General features: G+C 36.9%; 1 protein-coding gene across 8 annotated transcripts in view; it reads left to right on the top strand.

Moving 5' to 3' along the window:
- The window catches only part of BTRC (beta-transducin repeat containing E3 ubiquitin protein ligase), a 175,035-nt gene that overhangs the window by 14,901 nt on the left and 137,716 nt on the right, over positions 1-22,418 (top strand). For 4 of the 8 annotated variants that reach the window (XM_005878296.2, XM_005878299.2, XM_005878294.2 and 1 more), the window contains exon 2: positions 3,246-3,281. The exons of the other annotated variants lie outside the window; for them this stretch is intronic. In XM_005878296.2, coding sequence (XP_005878358.1) covers positions 3,246-3,281 — 36 coding nt within the window. The remainder of the gene's footprint in view (positions 1-3,245; positions 3,282-22,418) is intronic. 8 annotated transcript variants of the gene reach the window in all.

Genomic DNA, 22,418 nt, shown 5'->3' with positions numbered 1-22,418 from the left:
AAGCCTCCCTGTTCGCTTCAGTGCCTGGCTGCCGGCCGCCATCTTGGCTGACAGTTAATTTGCATATACTCACTGATTAGCCAATGAAAAGGGTAGCGGTCGTACGCCAATTACCATGTTTCTCTTTTATTAGTGTAGATTCTATGACCCTGTCACAGATGTAAAAGTAAATGACAACAGATTACCTCAGCAGTTGTTTTCTAGATCTCTAAGTAGAAATAATGTCAAGAAATAAAGGAAGAAGTTCTAGGAATCATGGAAGTGTTGCTTAAAGCAACAGGCAAAACTGAATGGTAGGGAAAGTTATGATGAAAGATTAGTCTCTTCTACAATTACATGACTGGAATTGTTCTTTTGAGCAAGGACCTCATGCTGACCTCAAAGGAGAGACATATAGCCCTTGGCTCTCTCTGACCTCAAGTCTTTTTATCTTTCTCCCTTTGATCAGCCACAGCATCTTCAAAATAGAGGGAGATGTAATTTGATGTAATTAAAAGGTAAATGTAAAGGTGCTTTCTTTCTTTTTTTTTTATTGATTTCAAAGAAGAAGGGAGAGGGAGAGAGAGATAGAAACATCAATGATGAGAGAGCATCATTGATCCGCTGCTTCCTTCACGGCCTCCACTGGGGCTCGAGCCCACAACCCCGGCATGTGCCCTTGACCAGAATCGAACCTGGGACCCTTAAGTCTGCAGGCCAATGCTTTATCCACTGAGCCAAACCAGTTAGGGCTGAAGGTGTTTTCTAGGCCATAAACATGTGGTGGTGAGTTTTGTATAACAAAACTCTAAAAAAATAATTCATCCAGACTCCTAAGGTTTATTGAATAGGCATTCCACCTCTATTTCATTTTACCATTTAAACATATATTGATTCATGCCTGCCATATGCAAGGTTTTGGTCTTAGTTTTGTTTTTTTTAATTAATATCCAGTAAAATTAACTTTTTTTAGTGTATAGGTCTAGAACAGTGGTCGGCAAACTCATTAGTCAACAGAGTCAAATATCAACAGTACAACGATTGAAATTTCTTTTGAGAGCCAAATTTTTTAAACTTAAACTATATAGGTAGGTACATTGTTATTAACTTAATTAGGGTAGTCCTAAGGCTTAGGAAGAGCCACACTCAAGGGGCCAAAGAGCCGCATGTGGCTCGTGAGCCGCAGTTTGCCGACCACAGGTCTAGAATATTAATATATGTACAGGGGTGGCCAAAAGTAGGTTGTTTGTGTGGAAAAAGACATGCAGGTTATGATGATTACAATAGCTTTATTAACTCAAAAGAATGGCACAATGCATCTGTAAACCTGCTTTTGCCCAGTCGGCGGTTAGTTGGTTGAGTGTTGCTCCATACACCAAAAAAGATTTCCTGGGGTGGGGGTGGGGGGTTGATTCCTCATTGGGTCACATACTTAGGTTTCGGGTTTGACCCTTGGTCAGTGGGGGGCGAGTAAGGGGGGCAGCTGATCGAATTTTCTCTTCCCCTCTTCCTCTCTCTCTAAAAAAAAATTAGTGAAATATACTTGGGTGAGGATTTAAAAAAACCACACCTACTTTTGCCCACCCCTGTATAGTAGGTGTACTGGTTAATAATGCGAATTTTTTCAATAGATGGAGTTACACATATGTTGATATATATGCGATTTGATATATATGCTATTTTGTTGTATTGCTCCTTCAGATTACCACTTGTTCTGATCGATGGCACACGCACTTTCTGAGCAGCACTTGAAGAAGTGGAAAATTGGGTCTCTGAATGGTTTGCCTCAAAACAAGAAAAGTTCTATTGGGACGGTATCCACAAATTACCTGAAAGATGGGGGAAATGTGTAGCTAGCGATGGACATTACTTTGAATGAAGCACTTTTGATGTTTCTCTTGAAATTAATCGTGTTTTCTTTGATTACAAAATCCGCATTATTATGGTTAGTAATGCGGATTAATTGTTAACTGGTTAATAATGTGGATTAGCTATTAACCGGTTAATAATACAGATTAACTATTAACTGGTTAATAATGTGGGTTTGGTAATACAAAGAAAACACTATAATTTCAAGAGAAACATCAAAAGTACTTTATTCAGCTCTAACCGGTTTGGCTCAGTGGATAGAGCGTCAGCCTGCGGACAGAAGGGTCCCAGGTTCGATTCCAGTCAAGGGCATGTACCTTGGTTGAGGGCACATCCCCAGTAGCGGGTGTGCAGGAGACAGCTGATTGATGTTTCTCTCTCATCGATGTTTCTAACTCTCTATCCCTCTCTCCCTTCCTCTCTGTAAAAAATCAATAAAAATGCTTTATTCAAAGTAATGTCCATCGCTAGCTACACATTTCCCCCATCTTTCAGGTAATTTGTGGATACCGTCCCAATAGAACTTTTCTTGTTTTGAGGCAGACCATTCAGAGACCCAATTTTCCACTTCTTCGTACGTTTTAAAGTGCTGCTCAGAAAATGTGTGTGCCATCGATCGGAACAAGTGGTAATCTGAAGGAGCAATACAACAAAATAGCATATATATCAAATCGCATATATATCAACATATGTGTAACTCTATCTATTGAAAAAAATCTGCATTATTAACCGGTACACCTACTATATAGATTCATGTAACCACTGCCTCAGTCAGGATATAGAATAGTTTCATCACTCACTCCCTGCTCTCCCCACCCCCACTTCCCTAAACTCCCTTGTACTATCCTCCCATCCCTAATTCCTAAGAACTGTGATCTATTCACCCTCCCTTTAGTTTTATCTTTTTGAGAATGTCATATAAATGGAATCATACAATATATAATCTTTTGCTACTGACTGATTTGACTCAGCATAATACCTTTTTAAAAAAATATTTTTATTTCAGAGAGAAAGGGGGAGGGAGAGAGAGAAACATAAATGATGAGAGAGAGTTATCTATTAGCGGCCTCCTGCACTCCCTCCATTGGGGACCAAGCCTGCAACCTGTGATGTGCCCTGACCAGGAATCGAACCGTTACCTCCTGGTTCATAGGTCAATGCTCAACCACTGAGCAACACTGGCCGGGCCAGCATAATACCTTTAAGATAGTTTTCATCCAAGTTGTTGAATGTATCAATAGTCTACTTTTTTATTCCTTAGTTGTATTCTGTTGTATGGATTGTATCACATATTGTTTATCCATTTGGGTTGTTTCTAGTTTTTGGTGATTATAAATAGTGCTGCTGTAAATACTTGTGTATAGGTTTTGTATGAACATAAATTTTCATTTCTCTAGGGTAAATACCCAGGAGGGGAATTGCTGGGTCATATGGTAAGTTTATGTTTAACTTTATAAGAAATTGCCAAACTTTTTCAGAGTGGCTGTACCATTTTGCATTCCCACAAGCGGTATATGAGAGTTTTAGCTGCTTTGCATCTTTGCTAGCACTTGGGATTGTCAGTATTTTTTATTTTAGCCATCCTAATAGATATAAGGTATTACTTTATTACAGTTTTAATCTGCATTTCCCTAGTGCAGTGGTCGGCAAACTGCAGCTGGCGAGCCACATGCAGCTCTGTGGCCCCTTGAGTGTGGCTCTTCCACAAAATACCAAGTGCAGGCGCGCTTGTACAGTGCAATTGAAACTTCGTGGCCCATGCACAGAAGTCGGTATTTTGTGGAAGAGCCACACTCAAGGGGCCAAAGAGCCACATGTGGCTCACGAACCGCAGTTTGCCGACCACTGCCCTAGTGCATGCCTCAGTTCTTGATGATTTTATCTGTTGAAATCAAACAAAAAGTAATCATCAGAAGAATGGCCATCAGAATGATATATCTAAAATTTAACATTCTATGAAAGACTTTGTGAATATATTAAAAAAGAGTTTGTACTAATGAATGTTCATGGGTTTTCAATGAAGTGTGAGGTACTCTGAAACCTATCTACAAAGTTTCAAGTAAACCCTGTGACATTGAGAATGAAGAGTGACTTAAGAGTATTTTTTTTTCCTGGTGGCCTTTGCTCTTATGTAGAACACTTGTGGCTTTTAATAAACTGAGAAGATAAGCAAATGGAAAAGAAAAATATCTGGTTATCCTATAATTTTTAAAAATAAAGCAAATTAAGTGAGAAACACTCATGATCATAATGATCATGATCAGCTATTTACTGATTGCCTGTTTCTGGTAGCATAGTTCAGTGGTATGATTTTGAATAACTTGCTTATTCAGAGAAAGAATTTAGATAAGGAAAGGAGGGCAGTCTTTGAGTAATATATTTGTTTGGCCCCCTTCTACTTCTCCCTCCTTCATAAATTATCCCAAGCAGCAGTCTGTATTATAAGAAGCAAACCAAATGATTGCTAAATAAATGTTTACTGTTTATTTTCGTTGGTTAGTAGCTTGAGTTAATACGGAAGAGTTGTGTTTGTTTTTTTTACACTTTGAACACGTAATCCTGATCATTGGTATGTTACTTCCTTTTTATGAAGCTGGAATGTAATTTCCTTAGTTTTAATGGCTGTAGAGGTTTATAGTTATTGAATCTTTGTTGTTAGGCATGCCAGTACTTTTTTTGTTATCAAATTTTCAGTTAGAAAATAGCCTCCCAATTATAACTTGTTTTGCTGGGAATTGAGACAATGTCTAGTAATATATTGCTATAGAAATAGACTGTCAGGTGATGACTCAGATTTAGTGTTCAGTGTAATTTAGAAAAGGTGACTTAAGTAGAAGAACATTGGTGCATCTGTTTTTCAAATTGCAATTAATTGTAATGACAGCTTATAAAATCTACATCATTTTCCTTTGGATTCTGTTGAACTTTACAAATTTTATATTATATGAATTAAAAATGGACAGTTTAAAAGTTAGTCAAATGAATTAATCAAAAAGAATCCTGCCTTATCAAATCATGCTTCTCAAGATTTTTCACACCCTCCAGTCATATCCAGGTATGGCATTTTGAAAATAAAAATGATTGCATGAGGTTTTATCAGAGTAGAGAAACTATTTAGGTTTGTCATTTTTTATTATATGGTAGTCATATGGATATAGTCCTTTTAGCCAACACATTCCAACTGCATTAAAAAGTATTTCTTAAGTATTCTTAAATGTGTTTTACCAGTATCTTGTGGAAAAATATAAACTTTTGAAAGCATTCATGTTAAAAAGAATTAGAAATGATGTTTATCTCATTTGGACCTGTTTCTCTTTTAATGTATCACTGAAGTGTAGGTATACTATATAAGAATTCATACTATATGATCAACTGAGACTTTGATTTAAATGTAAGTTGTACATGGAAGCCTGTATAAGATACTATATGTTTTCCCCCCCAAAGAAGCTTCTTTAAATGGTTCTGTTAAGTATAAGAATGTTCTGATGATTATCTTTTTAATTAAAATGAGAAATCTTTGTTTAAAGTGGCATTCTTTTTTTACGGCCTGTTACAGTCTCTGTAACAATCATTTCTTAAGTCTGAACGTTTTATTTCCAGGAATCCATTTATATAAAACTATGTTTAGACTTAATTAAGGAACGGTTCTTACAAAGCTTGTAAATAGCCAGGAAAAAAGGGACCGAAAATAAAACTGACATTCACATTTAGCAAAATGATTGTTACAAGGTATGTAATAAGCTATAAAAATACAATAAATCCCTTTTTATAAGAGTTCATATTTTCTGATCCTTGTTTTCAAGGCTATTTAAGAAAAATACCAAAGCTCTGCAAAGTGACATCTGTTTTGCTGAATAGACTAGTGATAACTTCTTTTGTCTACAAATGACAATACAGGAGTTCTACCTCTTTCCTTAGTGTGTTTTCTTTGAAATACCTTGTAATTATTTAGATTGGAATGTAAATTTCACATTGTGCCATTGTGAAAACAAGACCTGGTTCTCTTTCCACTTACACTGCTTTCTAAAAGTCACAAAGCATTGGTTAAGTTTGCTTAACTGCTCGGAGTCTAATTTTTCTCATCTGGAAAATGGAGTTAATAATCCTCTTCCTACTTTAAAGAGTTTGTGAGGACGAAGTGAAATTATAAATAGTGAAAATATTTTGGAAATTATATAGGACTGTAAACATCAAAGCTTTTTTTTTTTTTTAATCTCTCTGACCTTGCATGGTGGAACTAGTGGTAATGATAAAACAACAATAGTAAGAGCAGCAAACACATAACTCAGTATGTACCAGGTAGGAGTCTAGGCACTCTGTATATATGAACTCATTTGGTCCTCTCACCTTATTAGGTATATCATTACCTCTGATTTCCAAATGTGGAAACTGAAGCACAGAAAGGTTAAGTTACTTTTGAAGAGGGATATGGATAATATCCATCTTTTTTCAGATCTACAGAAAAATTGTGAGAAAAGCATAATGGTTAGTCATATACTGCTCACCTGGATCGGCCAGATGTTAACATTTGTCCACATTTGATTTTTTTCTCTATAGTTGTACTTTTCTTTCTGTATCATTTGAGAGTTGCAGGCATCATGATATTTCACCTCTGCTTCAGCATGGATTTCCTAAGAACAAAAGCATTGTCTTTTATAACCACAATGCAAGATCCCACTCAGGAAATTTAACAGTGATAATATTTTTATTTAATATGTAGTCCATATTTAAATTTCCCCAATTGTCACAGTAATATCCTTTACAGCTTTTTAAAAAAATGCACAACCCAATTACATGTTATATATATATTTAGATCTCTTTAGTCTCCTTTAATTTACACCAGTATCCTAGTCTTTTTATTTATGAAATTGACATTTTTGAAGAGTCTAGGCTAGTTTTACCGAACATCTCTCATTTGGATTTGTATGATTGTTTCTCCATGATTAAATTCAGGTTAAAAAAATTTGGCAGGAATATATGTTATGGTTTCTTTCTCAGAGCATTATATCAGAAGATATATCATGTCAATTTGTTCCTTTATTGGTGATACTGTTTGATCGTTTTATTAAGGTTGTGTTCACCAGATTTCTCCATTGTAAAGGTATATTTATAATTAATAAGTGTGCAGTGGAGTGAAACTTGGGAACTGTAAATATCTTGTTTCCCAACATTGTTTGTCCCACTAGTTTTTGGCATGTTTTGGTGATGATTCTTCTGTAATAGCTTTAAAATCTGCCCATTTATTTTTAGGCAGTTCTAAATCATTTTTTCTTTCTTCATCGAAATGGTGACTATTTCTGATTTGGGGAAGACATGGTGTAGATTTTATTATTTTTCTTTTCTTTTTGATTTTGAGCTTAGACTAATTAAAATGGCTTTTTTTTTACATTCTAATTTACAAGTTATATGCTTTATAATTTTTATCTTTAGTGGAAAATATTGTTAGAGCTGCCTAAAGAATTGAATTTAGGATGTAAGGGTTTGGAGTAGTAAACACTGTGTCAGAAGTCCAGGGTGTGAGTGTGTGTGGGGGGGGTGGGGGTCTGTGTTTACCATTCAGTAAGCCTGGGTAAGGCCTGAAAATGTGCATTCTGACTAGTTGCCAGGTGATGCTGCTGGTTCTGGGACCACAGCTTGAGAACTACTGTGGCTTCTTGAAGTCTTTTAAGGCAATATCTTGCTTATGTTATTTGGGCCCTTTTCTATTTGTTTGCTTTCTCTGGTAGATATGAGTAGTGTGGATATAGTAGAGTGGAATAAGTTGATATTTGTATTAGTTGATTTTGATAAATGTAATAATTTGGGAATTGGCTAAATTACTGAATACGATCTCATTAACCTGGCTAATCCAAAATTGACTGTTGTAATGAAAATAGCTGTAGGCTATTTTAAAACTTACGGCATTTATATTTGTTGAATTTTCTTTACTTCACTTAATGAAATGCTGATCCCTTAGTTTTGACCAAATTGGATGTTCACAGTGGTCAGTTTGGGCTTTCACTACTTAAGTGATCTCTGTATACATCCCAGCAACTTGGTTCTGTTCAGTCTGTGTAAGTAGTTAAGCAAGTGGCACATTTGTTATGTCATAGAGATATTTTTGCTTCTACAGAATTTGGCCAGTTAGCCCTCCTCCTGCCTTGCTTCCCCCATTAGAAATACTATAAACATCAGAGAGAAAAGGATGACCTTAATATTTGCTTTCCAGACTAAATCACAGCCTTGAAGCAGTTATTTCCTTCTGAATAAAAAGCTCAATTTCACGCCTTGATTAGTGCTAGTATGGGCAGGTGGATATTTATTTTATGCAGCTAAACTGGTCTGTTTTTGCAAATTACTTGCCAGTCAGCAGAGCTATAATTTAGTTCCCATTAATAAGTTTTGTCGATGTATTTTTAAAAAATATTTATGAGGTAGGAATTAGTCACCAAATTTTGGCCAGAGTAGGAGTTGACTAATTGTTTTTTTCCAAGGCTTGGGGATTGATGAATTTGGATTAACAGCCCCAATTAATTACATAAAGCTGTAGGAAAGAGTGAGATCTTGTTTTTTTAAAATATATTTTTTATTTATTTTAGAGATGAAGGGAGAGGGAGAGAGAGAGAAACATCAATGAGAGAGAAGCGCTCATTGGCTGCCTCCTGCATGCCCCCTACTGCGGATCAAACCTGCAACCCAGGCATGTGCCCTGACGGGGAATCGGGAATTGAATTATGACCGCTGAGCCACACTAGCCAGGCTGATTCCTTCCTTTTAAAAATGAGCAAACTGCCCAGCCAGTGTGGTTCAGTGGTTGAGAATCAAGCCATGAACCAAGAGGTTCCTGGTTCCTTTCCCAGTCAGTGCATATCCCTGGGTTGCAGGCTTGATCCTCAGTGGGGGGTGTGCAGGAGGCAGCTCATCGATATATCTCTCTCACCAACATTTCTCTCTATCCCTCTCCCTGCCTCTCTCTCTAGATCAATTAAAAAAAATAATTAAAAAAACAAACAAAACAAAGCAAACTATCTCTTACCTTAGGAGCACAGAGGAGAAAGAAGTAAGGTCCTCACCCAGAGAGAGTAAGGGTTAAAATTCTTACCACTTTGGACCAGGGTATAACACTCTTGGTAAGAGTGGTAAGGGCTTGTCCCAGTAGCTTGCAAGTCCCTATGGAATATATGGCTAGACATGTTAGATGAGGGCAGGAATAGCAATTTCCCAGGAGTTTCAGTAGGTTTACAGCAGTAGCACATCTGAATGCATGTTGCCTGACAGCTGACTGCCCCTTAGATGAAGTCAGAGGCTCTCTTTCAAGGGGTATTCTGGATGAGTCATAACTGTTACCAAAAATGCTAGGCTACACATGCACAAATACTCCAGTTCTGTCAGAGTGCCTCACAGAAATCAGGTTTGAGAATTGCATGATTCCTACAGCATTAATACCTAAATTCACATTATTGTACTGTAATAAAATTGCCTCATCTTGCCTAGGACCTACCAGCTTCAGCTAATGTAGAAGTCAATGCAAATTTGGGATTTTCCTGAGGTGTCCCCTACCAATACAACAAACTAAGGAAAGGAGAGAGCAGGGTTGGTGCGAGTTGGGGCTTTTGTATACAATTTTAGCCCAGTTTGTTGGTTTAATTTTGATGTAAGGGCCTAGGTTTTGAATCACAATAGTCCTAGTCTCTCTCCTTTTCTTTCAACACCCTCTGTGCTGCTGTTCCCCCTCTCTCAACCCTTCATCTAAGTAGTGTAACCACCCTTTTGCTCCAGCTGTTTTATTTTCATTATCATTGTCTTTGAGTTCCTTATTGCAGACCCTGTCTTCTTACAGTCCTTTAAAAAAGTGGCAAAAATATAAATTTTAAAATTGTTATTTGAGAATTTGGAATACTAATGAATTTTTCTCTCTAAAAAAAATGAACTTAAGAAAATGTTTGTGTTTTAAAACACCTTAAGTTTTCTTTTGATCCCCAGGTTTGGTTAAATAAGTCATATTTTTCAGTTCATTGCAGCCACAAAATTTATTAAATTATCTCAGCTGTGACTAAAATTAAAATGTGCCTTGTTATATTAATATGTAAAAATTAGTTCTATCCTGTAAAAATACTACAATATTTATAAATAATCTTTTTTTATGCCTATAGAGAACTAGGGGAATTTAGTAATATTTTCATATTTTCTCATCAGATAGTAATATTTCCATGTTTTGTTTGTAAGCAATAAATATGTATATATATGGGTATTTATACCGTGGGAGAGGTTTTTAATGTATCTTTATCAACTGATCAAAGGGCTAAAAGATCTGACCTTAGTGATTTAAGCTCAAATTAAGATAACATTTTGCATATACAAAGTAATGTTATCGCACATAGTGGTAAAACAAATGGTTGTAAGAATTGTGGTGTTTTTTTTTAACTTTCATGTCTCAACATGATGGTCCTACTAATGGATATGGTGATCCTGAAACCAAAATATTTTTTAGCTTTTATACTGCTGATTTACAATAATAAATGCTTTTCTTTTATCTTTTCTATAAATGTGAATTTTTATACTCACTTTATACCATAAAAATTTTGAACTGTATAAACTTCTATAGGATTCTACTACTATGAAACACTTTGAATAAAAGGTAAAGATATCCAAATGGAGTTTGCCTAGTATAAAACCCACTAATCTTGGATGTGGTATTTCTAACAAATGATGTTGGAGTACCACAGCAGTGTAGGATAGAACTACCTTCATTGTTTTTAAAAATATATTTTATTGATTTTTTTACAGAGAGGAAGGGAGAGGGATAGAGAGTTAGAAACATTGATGAGAGAGAAACATCGATCAGCTGCCTCTTGTACACCCCCTACTGGGGGTGTGCCCTCAACCAAGGTACATGCCCTTGACCGGAATCGAACCTGGGACCCTTCAGTCTGCAGGCCGACGCTCTGTCCACTGAGCCAAACCAGTCAGGGCTAGAACTATCTTCATTTTAAAAAATTACATATTTTGATTGATTTCAGAGAGGAAGGGAGAGACAGATAGAAACATCAATGATGAGAGAGAACCATTGATCGGCTGCCTCCTTCACACCCCCTATTGGGGATTGAGCCCCCAACCCGGGCATGTGCCTTGACTTGGAATTGAACTGTGACCTCCTGGTTCATAGGTTGATGCTCAACCACTGAGCTATCTTCATTCTTAATTGTTCTACTTCGGACAGGTATTAATGGACACTTTCCCATAGCTCCTAATCATGATGGTATTGCTATCTTTTGCTTGGGGAGGTTTGTACAAAAATCATTCACTAAATGGTAGACAGTCTTTAGATTTTAGCAGATATCAGGTTTTTAAAAAATGTTTGTTTTTGTGTGAAGTCCCTAGCAAAATAACTCTTCCCTCAAAATATTTTAAAATTGGTTATTATATTATTTAAATCAATTCTTATATAAATTCTGTTATTTACTTTATTCCTGGGGTAATTCAGTGTCCTTAAGAATACAACCCTAAAATAAAGTTGTTACATATTGGACAAAGGCAGAATGATTGTGTTGTTATGGCAACATAAATGGGGAAAATGGAAACAGCACAGATAAACTGCATCCTGTTGTCATAGTAACCATAGTTGTGAAAATGATTAAAGCTGGTCTAGAAAGGATGTATTGCAGCTTTAGTCCATTGAAGGTAAATAGTGTAAGAAAAGGCAGAGAGAATTGGTTTTAGACAAAAGTTAAGTCCCCCTGGCACTGCAAGTTGCTAGTACCACTGCATATATGTAGACAGATCTCTGTCCTTTCTAATTATATTTCAACTCAATTTTATTGCCTCAGATCATAATGATGGTATGAAGGAAAGAAAAATGTAATAACTATATGAAAATCTTGTAAATAAAGAAAGATTTTTTTGGTAATAAATTTAGAAAGAAATTGAAGTTACAAAATTTTGTTACTGAAAATATATTTAAAAGAATAGTAGCATGTTTTCCTCCCTCCCTCCCCCCAATTCTCATCCAATGCTTTGTTTCCACAACCTCTTTCTGTATTATTTTAGTCTTAACTGTTGAATTGCAACAAAAACACCTAATATCACAGCAGTTTATGAAAGCATTAAGTGCAACATTATGATTGCAGATGAACAGATGGATTTGATAACAAATGATAAGCATTCAGTAGGTGTGAAGACATTTACTTTAGCCATATCTTTCAAACTTTCTCTGTAATCAAAGCTTCTTAGTTGTTGTTTTAAGTGCCATTATTTTTTTTCTCCAACTTCTGCTTGTCCACCATAGCAAAATATTTCATCCCAGTGGAGTGCGGACATGTTAGGAATAAATCTGATGAAAGCGGTACTCTTTGTTCAGCATCTGGCTGCTCGCACAGGTTTTTGTGGTAATGAAATCAGCGTCTTTGTATTAGAGTATTGATCTGCTGCTCGGTAGGTACTGTGTAAAAGAAGTATCTCTAACAATGTATTAAAGTGATTTAAGAACAGTTTATGTTACAAATGAGGTGGAGGAAGATGGAGTTCTGCAAGACTGGACACATGCTATAAATAGCCATAAAAATGAGGAGTTTTTCTAAAAACTGTGGTGTTGAAATTCTCATATTTTCTTCCACATTAATTGCAAATAGTTGATCACTACCAGAGCATGAGTACACTAATGCCATTACTCTTCTGCCTTTTAGTAGAGGTTTTTATATTTAATGTTCTTGTGTTGTAGTTGAAAACTGTAGTGCAAATGTAAATCAGCTATGAGAGATAATATTAACTGACCATAAGAACAGTGCTTTAAAGTAATTGTTGAATATTTTAAGTCAAAATCCAAATATTAATGTTGATTTAAATATGTTTCATAAATAGGCTCCTCACTTTAAACATTGCCCAATTTTTGTCTGACTAACCAAAAACTGTCCTTTTATATAGGTACTATAAAACTGTATAAAACTGTCCTTTTATATAGGCCCAGTGCATGAAATTCGGGCACGGGTAGGGTCCCTAGGCCTGGCCAGTGATCAGGGCCAATTGGGGTCTTCTGACTGCTGGCCAGGGCCTCCCTTAGTTCCGCGCCGTCCCCTGGTGGTCAGCGCACGTCATAGCGAGCGATCAAACTCCCAGTCTCCCAGCCAAGGGGACACTTTGCATATTAGCCTTTTATACATATACTAGAGGCCTGTTGCACGAAAAAATTTGTGCAATAGGCCTTCCCTTCCCCTGGTTGCCGGCACTGGTTTTCCTCCAGCACCCAGGACCCAGGCCTTCGCTCCGGCCAGAGCCGCCTTCAAGCCCTCGCTGCTCCGGCCGGAGCCGCCTTCAAAGCCCTCGCTGCTCCGGCTGGAGCCGCCTTCCTGGCTGCTCTGGCCAGAGCCGCCTTCAAAGCCCTCGCTGCTCCAGCCAGAACCACCTTCAGTCTTCGCTTCGCACCGTATGCAAATTAACCGTCATCTTTGTTTGGCGGTTAATTTGCATATCATGCTGATTAGCCAATGGGAGGCGTAGTGAAGGTACGGTCAATTACCCTGTTTGTCTATTATTAGATAGGACTAGAGGCCTGGTGCACAAAAATTTGTGCACTGGCAGGGGGGCCCTCAGCCTGGCCTGCTCCCTCTCACAGTCTGGGAGCCTTCAGGGGATGTCCTATTGACAGCTTTGTGGGAGGTGACAAGGCTTATCAGGGGAAGGCGCCGCCTCCATCATCCTACTGCTGCTGCCACTGCCAGCCTCAGCGGCTGTGAGGCCTGAGCCCCGGGCCTCGCAGCCGCTGTGGCTTTGTCTGGATGGATGTCCGGAAGATGTCCACCTTAATTAGCATATTACCCTTTTAGTATAGATAGATAGGCAAGAAACCTCTTTTTAAAATATGTTTTTCTTGATTATTTTGAGAGAGAGAGAGAGAGAGAGAGAGAGAGAAAGAAAGAAAGATATCAATGTGAGAGAGAACATCGATTGCCCACCTCCTGTACACACCCCAACCAGGGAACCCCCAACTTGGGTGTGTGCCCTGACTGGGAATTGAACCAGCTACCTTTCAGAACAAGGGACAGTGCTCAACTAACTGAGCCACACCAGCCAGGGCGAACCCTCTTTTTAAAAGGAGAAAAATATGGGGGAAGATAAGGGAGAACTAAAAATTTTAGTTGTTTTTTTTGAAAGATTTGTAAAATAGTCATTCCTTTCTGTTTAGTAGTAGTAGGTCGTATCTGACTCATGTGACTTAGATCAGACATACTTGAGCTCTTAAATGGTTCAAATACTCAGCAATACTTCAAAAATTCTATGACCAAGTTAGCTAACATTTTGTAAAGGAGTTTGAAAATGAAAGCTGACCATAAGTGCCTAAATCCTGTTGTGCCTAGATGTTGTAGCACCACTGGGATATAACAATGCATGGATTTGAATCTCCTGTTTTCCTAACTTATCTTGGAACAGTTTTTAAGGCTAGTTTGTAATCTGTGAAAATGTTTTACATTAAATTCTGAAGCACTAATTGTTGGACTGGTGTCTAAAACTGGGCAGTATCATCAGGTTGTGTACATTTACTGGTTTATCATCTTGGCTTGTGATAAATTGGATGATCGGGTACTTGATTTTCTTGGAAGAAAAAAAATGATTAGATATAGTCATCACTCCCCATTTCACAGTTTCTTGTCACATTTCACTTGCTTTAGAAATATTCATTTTGGATCCTTCTTGTGAATATGTGACTCTTAATACTGATGTCCTGAGAGAAAGGAGAATTTCTTATCTAACCTAAATAATAACCACACCATCACAGAAAATATCCTCACAACATATCAAGCAATCAAATAGCCAATAAACCTATTCTCCTGCTAAATTCCATAAACTGCATGGGGAGGGCAGATAGTGTTCATTTTTGTTACTTACCAGGGAACATGACACTTGATCTTTGAAATGGTTATTTATTTCATATATTGTAGCTGCCAATCAGCCAGCCATTTGCAAATAGTGAAGTAAACACACTGCTGAAGATGAGTTTCTTCTCTGCTGGTCTGTGGTGCCCAGGAAGTTAGATATACTATCGTTCCATTTATTTATGTAGGCATTTGTTCTCTTCTAATGAGCAAGTAATTTTCTTTTCTCTACTCCTACACAAAAGTTAAATTAAGGAGTACCCAAGAGGGCTGGGATACTTGGTTTGCAGTCCTTGAAATAAAGGGGATCCTTTCATGAGCAGAATTTCCCTCTCAGTTAAGGAGAAAGCTCCAGATAGCTCTCACTTTTAAACTCATTGCTAGAGCAAACAAATTTGTTTAGAAGTCTAAAGTGAGGATTTGTCTCCTTTCCCCCTACCTCCCAATCAAAGGACTTTATTCTGTGGCTTCTTTTGTTTTTTTTTAGCCTATGAAGTGAGGGATAAGAACTCTGATCCCTCATATGGCAGCCAGCTTGCTTTAATATGTGGATTGTTAAATGACACTGGCTTCTGTTGAGTCATACTAACTGCTATGAACAAATGTGTAAATCCATACTGGGGCGGTGGGAGGGGAGTGTTGCAAATGCCTTTGATCAAAATGGGAGATGGCTTCAACTTCTATTTACCCCTCTAGTTACAACCAAGCTTTCTTTTCTTTTTCTCTCTTCTCTTCCTTTCTTCTTTTTCCTTCGCCTCCCTTTCTCTCCCTTTTACTCTCCTCCCTCTCTTTTCAGAAATACATAAAGCCTAATCCTGCCATTGAGACTGTGATCTTTTGAAATTTGTGTGTAGGCCAAACCCACATCAAAAATTGTTGTGTAACCCCACAATTCCCAGGCCTCAGCTGGTGGCCTAGTTATTTCAAATAATATTTAATGCAGTAAATTCTAGGGCAATAAAAAGAATTTAGACAGTTCCTTAGAGCTTATTGCAATGGGATTTGGCTTCATTTTAATAAAGTGAAATTCCAGTATAACCAAATAATTTCTTTGTGGCATGATTTAAAAGGTCTTTTAGATATAGGTATAGGAGATTGAATTTGTAAAACATAATCTAAGATAATTGCAGTTTTACTCTTACCAAGTAAATGAGAACTTCAAAAATCCAGGAATTCTCTTTACTTAGCATAAGGTGATTTTTAATAATGGAGTAAAGAAAATGTAAGTGAATATCTTTACATTTTGTTCTGTTATGGGGAGAATAAAGATACCACCTGGCTGTATGCATAAATTTGTTTACTAAATTGGTTCATTTCCTATAGATGGGTATTAAAAATGACTTTTTTGGAACAGAAAACATGTGGCATCTACATATTATTATTATGCCCTGCTGCCTGCTAATGTTGAATATTTTATATGATTTTTTTTAAAAAGAGAATTGTTCTTTCCAAATTCAACAATCTTACAGTAAAAATTGGCCATGACCAAATATTTAGAACTTATTATACTGATACAAATGAAAGAAAATAAAACACAAGTATTTGGTAATTAAGAAAAAGTGGTCATAGTCTTGTATTCTGGAGTTCTTATCTCAAGCCAGTAACTTTTAAGATCTTTTGTTTTCTGTACTGAAGCAGAATAGTGAAAATGTTTTTTGTAGAAAGTTATGAAAAAACATCTATGTATTAATTTGCTTTGGGTCATTCTGGTCTCTCTGGTAAATTCATAATTAGGAAGGCCTTTTTAAGACTGTGTTCTAGTCTCACAGGTATGCAGCTACTCCATATCTGGTAAATCTAAATTCATATGTGAGGAGGTTATGTTTTTTTAAAGCATATTATTTACACAATTCACTGGAATGGCTCCTTTGGAAGTTGGGTGGCTCTGTTATGTAATTACGTACTTAGTAACCCTGTGCTACACAGCAGTAGAAATTCAAGTAAGAATAATTTACTGCTTATGCATAGTTATTAGAATTTTAAAGCATTTGTTTGTTCAAAATTCTAGTTTATCAGAGTATTATATTTGACTAATTGCATACTTAATAAATAATAATAAATAAAATTTATTTTAGAGAGCAGCCAAATTTGAATTTTAATCATTCTAAATAAGCATCAGGATTGCTTCCCCTTCACTTTTGTTTAAAGGGACTTCCATCCCTTTAGTTCAGATTTAGTGGTGAAACTAATAATTCTATACAAAAATCCATATTAGAAGTATTATAGATGGAGTAAATCACAGAATTATGGAATTCTATTGCTGTAAGGTACTGTTAGAAATATTTTAATCTACTCCATTTTACCATTGAAGAAGCCGAGTTGCATAGAACTGCTCAAGATCTTAGAATTGTTTTGAGGACAAGTTTGCATGAGAACCTAATGTGTTTTGTTTTGTTTTGTTTTGTTATTTTTAATCCTCTACCCAAGGATATGTTCAGAGAGAAGGAAAGAGCGGCTGGTTGCCTCCTGTATGCACCGCAACCGGAGATCGAACCTGCAACCTAGGTGTATGCCCTAGATTGGGAATTGAACTCACAAGCTTTTGATGTATGGACAACATTCCAACCCTCAGCCACCCAAGCAGGGCACGAGAACCTGATGTCTTAACTCCTGGATTAGTGTCATACTTCCTCTCAGTTGTCATGATAATTCAGTAATTCATTTCACCAGGGATTTCTTGAACTCTTCTGCTGTGTACAACAGTGGACTAGGAATCTAGAGATTATAAGAATAGTGTGTTTATATAGTTTAACAATAATGACATCAAACTAGTGATATTTTAATTTTTAATTCTGATTTATCTAGTGTTTTCCAATGATTATAAATGTTAACATGTGGTGGCCAAACCTTTGCATCTAATTTTTCTACTAGGTTATAATCTCCTTAAAGGCAGGGGCTCATTTAGTTCTCATAAAGTTGATTCAGATTCTTGTTTTTGAAGGCTTAAATTAAAAATTTTCCCCAAATATCAATGGCATTGTTGGAATAAATGTAGATTTCCGTGGTGTCTACTCTGGGGATAATACTCATTTTAGAATTATATTTCTGTCTTCAAGTACTATTGGTTTCAAGTAACAGATCGCCTCATTCTCCCTTAAGCCAGAAGGGGCAACTATTTTTTAAGAGATTAGAGATAGCTCTTGGAACTAAAGGGGACGATGTGCAGTCAGGTACCGCAAAGACATGGAGCTAGGCTTTGGAACACCTTGATATCTCAAGGCAGCCACCCTTGCATCCTGGGATAAATCCTACTTGGTCATGGTATATAATCCTTTTTATATGTTACTGGATTTTATTTGCTCATATTTTGTTTAGGAGTTTTGTTTGTATAATCATAAGGAATATTGGTCTGTCACCTCCTTTCCACTTAGAATCCATCCAATGAGTTTTTAAATTTCAGTTCTTTTTTGTTTATTTTTTTTGTTAATCCTCACCCAGGGATATTTTTCCATTGATTTTTAGAGAGAGCAGAAGGGAGGGAAAGAGACAGAGAGAGAAACATCAATGTGAGAGAGATACATTGATTGTTTGCCTCCTTCATGCACCCCAACCAGGACTGGGGATTGAGCCTACAACCAAGGTATGTGCCTTTCAATCCTCGGGCCGATACTCTATCCACTGAACCAAACTGGTTATGGCTGCTTTCAGTTCTTAAATTTCCATTTAGTTCTTCTTTGTATCTGTCATTTCTTCAGTCAGACTTTCTATCTTTCCATCTCTATCAAGAGTGTTTGTCCTGAGTTATTGGAATGTTTTATGCTAGTTACTTTAAAATTGTTGTCTCTAAAGGTAATTCCAACATCTTTGTCAGTTTGGTATTGGCATCTGCTGATGTGAGTTGAGATCCCTCCTCTTTATTGCAAAGTAATATTTGGATTGTATCCTGGAAATTTTTAATATTGTAGGACTGAGTTTTGTTTAAATCATATTGAAAATGTTGATGTTTTTATTTTATCAGGCTCTCAACCCAGTTGAGTTCAACCTACAAGTTCAAATAGCCTTCTGTGAGATTGTGGTTTTAATGTCTATTCCACTTTTAAAATCTTTGCAATGCTATTGAAATTTGTTCCATGTGTGCGCCACCCAGTGATCAGTCTGGGATCTAGATGGGAGTCTATCTTGTAGTTCAGTTCTCAGTCTTTGGCTTGCTTCTTTGGGTCATAACCACATATGTGAAGCATGTAGGTGAGCATAGAAGTTCATAAATCACTTTATGGGCTTGCCCTCCTGAGTTCCTCCCTCTCCACTATCTCCCCAGTACTATCTAGTTCCTTGCCACTCCCTTTTTCTGTCTTCCAGCCAACCAGCTGGACCCTTAACCTGCTCTACATGAATAGTTACTGCATCAGGGGATAAGTGATAAGAGGATGGAGAGGAAAAAACAACAACAATGAAGTTTTGCCTCAGCCTTTTAGAATCACAATTCCTCTGATCAAAGGGAGTTTTCGGCTCCTGTGGCCCCCCCCTGCTTCTACAGTGGCGTTCATCATGGGATTTTTAGAGAAAATAAAGAGAACTGTAAAAGAAAGGAAAATGGAAGATTTTCACCATTCTCAGAGAGTATTAGAATACTTCTGTATTCCTTGGCCAGAACTAGAGGGCTTCTCCTGGATCTCTCTTTGTCTTACACTGGTATCTACTTTTGGGTTTCATGCTGCAGTGTAGACTGGTAGATATGGAAATAATTTTTAAAAATATGGTAAATTTACTGTTGGTGCAGTGTTGTGTTGAAGTCTTTGTCCACAACCCACCCACTGCTGTTAACTTTTCAGAGTACTCAAACAGCTGCACCTTGCATTCTGTCCATTTTTAGTAGTTGTATTCAGAGGGAGATAGAGGAGGGAGTGTGCTTATTCCTTCTTAACTGGAACCAGAACCCCTTCTAGTTGCTTTTTTTTATTATCTGTTAAAAAAAAACCCAAACATATATATACACATATATATGTATATATATTGATTTCAGAGAAGAAGAAGGGGGGAGAGAGAGAGAGAGATTGAAACATCAATGATGAGAGAGAATCATTGATCGGCTGCCTCCTGCACGCCCCCCCACTGGGGTCCAAGCATGCAACCTGGGCATGTGCCCCCACCAGGAATAGAATGTGACCTCCTGATTCATAGGTGGATGCTTAACCACTGAGCATGCTGTCCAGGCCTCTAATTGCTTTTTGATACTAATTTATAGCTCATTAACAACGTGTTCACAAGTTTAGTCCTTTGACATTTGTTGTGTGCTTGAAAACAACTGCAGTTGTTGGGTACAGTATTCTAGATAAGTCATTAGGTCGAGTTCATTAATTGTGCTCTTCAATTATTTTTTGCTTATTCTGTCAAGTAGCTGAGTGAGGGGTGTTAAATCTCAAGTTATGATTGTAGATTTGTTCTATTTAGTTCTATTTATTTTGCTTGTTATATTTTGAAATTTTATTAATACATACACTTTTAGGATTGTAGTTCTTGATATATTGACCTCTTTATCATTATGAAGAGGCCCTCTTTATTCCTGTTAATATTTCTTGTTCAGAAGTGTATTTTGATGTTAATGTAGCCATTTCAGTTTTCTTATAACCTTTTATGATATCTTTTTCAAGCTTTTACTTTTATCTGTATATGTTAATATATATAGTTGTGTCTTGCTTTTTAATTCAGTCTAACGATCTGTGTCCCAATGTTTGGGCTTGTACTGTCCAACAGAAATGTTAGCCACAGGTCCTAACCAAGTATATATTTTAAAATTTTCTTATGGCCCTAGCTGGTTTGGCTCAGTGGATAGAGTGTCGGCCTGCAGACTGAAGGGTCCCAGGTTTGACTCCAGTCAAGAGCACCTGCCCGGGTTGTGGGCTTGATCCCCAGTAGGGGGCATACCGGAGGCAGCCGATCAATGATGCTCTCTCATCATTGATGTTTCTGTCTCTCTCCCTCTCCCTTCCTCTCTGAAATCAATAAAAATATATTTAAAATAAAATAAATAAAATTTTCTTATAATCACATTAAATAAAAGAAACTTGAAATTTTCATAGTGCTTTTATTTAATTCAGTATAGTTTAAGTATCACTTAAACATGTAATCTATATAAAGTTATTGAGATATTAAGTCTGCAAAATTCAAAGTGATTTTACAGTTAAGCACATCTCAATCTGGACTAGCATGCTCAGTATCTACATGTGACTAGTGATCTCTATATTAGAAAATGTAGGTTTAGACCATTTATATTTAGATTGTTAACATTTAGTATGGTTAAGTTTAAATCTACCATTTTGTTTCCATTTGTCCCAACTGTTCTTTTCTGCTTTTGTTTGAAATCTTCCTGCCCTCTTTTAGATTATATTTTAGTATTCCATTTTGTCTTCTCGGTTGGCTTATGAAGTACCTTGGTTTTAGTGGCTGCTCTAAAGAGTACAATATGCACGTTAAAATATTTATTGAGGTGAAATTCACATAACATAAAATTAACAATTCTAATATGAACAATTTAGGCCCTGTGAGTTTGATCCTTGGTCAGGGCACATAAAAGAATCAACCAGGCCCTAACCGGTTTGGCTCAGTGGATAGAGCGTCGGCCTGCGGACTGAGGGGTCCCAGGTTCGATTCCAGTCAAGGGCATGTACCTTGGTTGCGGGCACATCCCCAGTAGGGGGTGTGCAGGAGGCAGCTGATCGATGTTTCTCTCTCATTGATGTTTCTAACTCTCTATCCCTCTCCCTTCCTCTATGTAAAAAATCGATAAAGTATATTTTAAAAAAAGAAGAATCAACCAGTGAGTGCATAAATAAGTGGAACAACAAATCGATGTTTCTCTCTCTCTCTTTCTCTCTTCCTCTTTCCCTCCCTCACCCCCTCTCTAAAAATCAATAAATTAAAAATTTTTTAAACAAAAAATAAAGTTGCTGAACCTTTAGCAATGTATGAGGGTCCCATTTTCTCCACATCCTCACTACAACTTATTTTCTGTTTTTGTTAATGCTTTTTAAAATTGTAGCTTCAAATGCTTTTGAGACTGGATGGGACTTTAAAGACAAAGCTCCTTCCAGTCTATCTGGATCTCCTGGCATGCTTCTCTCCTGAAATATCTAGATGACTCTGTGTTTTTGTTTTTGTTTCAATAGCTATCCTAGTGGGTGTGAAGGGCACCTCCTTGTGGCTTTGATTTTCATTTCCCTAATGACTAATAAAGTTGTGCACCCTTTTTATGTGCTTGTCCATTTGTGTGTCTTTGGAGACATGTCTGTTCAACTCCTTTGCCCATTTGTTAATTGGATCATTGTGTTGTTGAGTTGTAAAAGTTCTTCATATATTCTGGATATGCGATCCTTATCAGGTATATGATTTGCAAAACAATATGTATCTTTATTTTATTTATTTTAAAAAATATATTTTTTTCTTTCAGAGAGGAAGGGAGAGGGAGAGAGAGATAGAAACATCAATGATGAGAGAGAATCATTGATCGGCTGCCTCCTGCACGCCCCACACTGGGGATCGAGCCTGAAACCTGGGCATATGCTCTGACCAGGAATCAAACCATAACCTCCTGGTTCATAGGTCAATACTCAACCACTGAGCCACACCAGCCAGGCAACAATATGTATTTTTAACTTATTACCAAAAACCTCCTTGAAATAATATTTTACTTCATATATATTGTATTTCCATTTCCTCCTTCTGTCTCTGTGTTATTTTAATGTTTTGTTTCCAAATATATTTATTATGACTATTACTAGAGGCCAG

The sequence above is a fragment of the Myotis brandtii genome, unplaced genomic scaffold, assembly GCF_000412655.1.
Source record: "Myotis brandtii unplaced genomic scaffold, ASM41265v1 scaffold550, whole genome shotgun sequence".
NCBI classification, from domain to species: Eukaryota; Metazoa; Chordata; class Mammalia; order Chiroptera; family Vespertilionidae; genus Myotis; species Myotis brandtii.
This window is presented reverse-complemented; position numbering and strand designations above follow the sequence as displayed.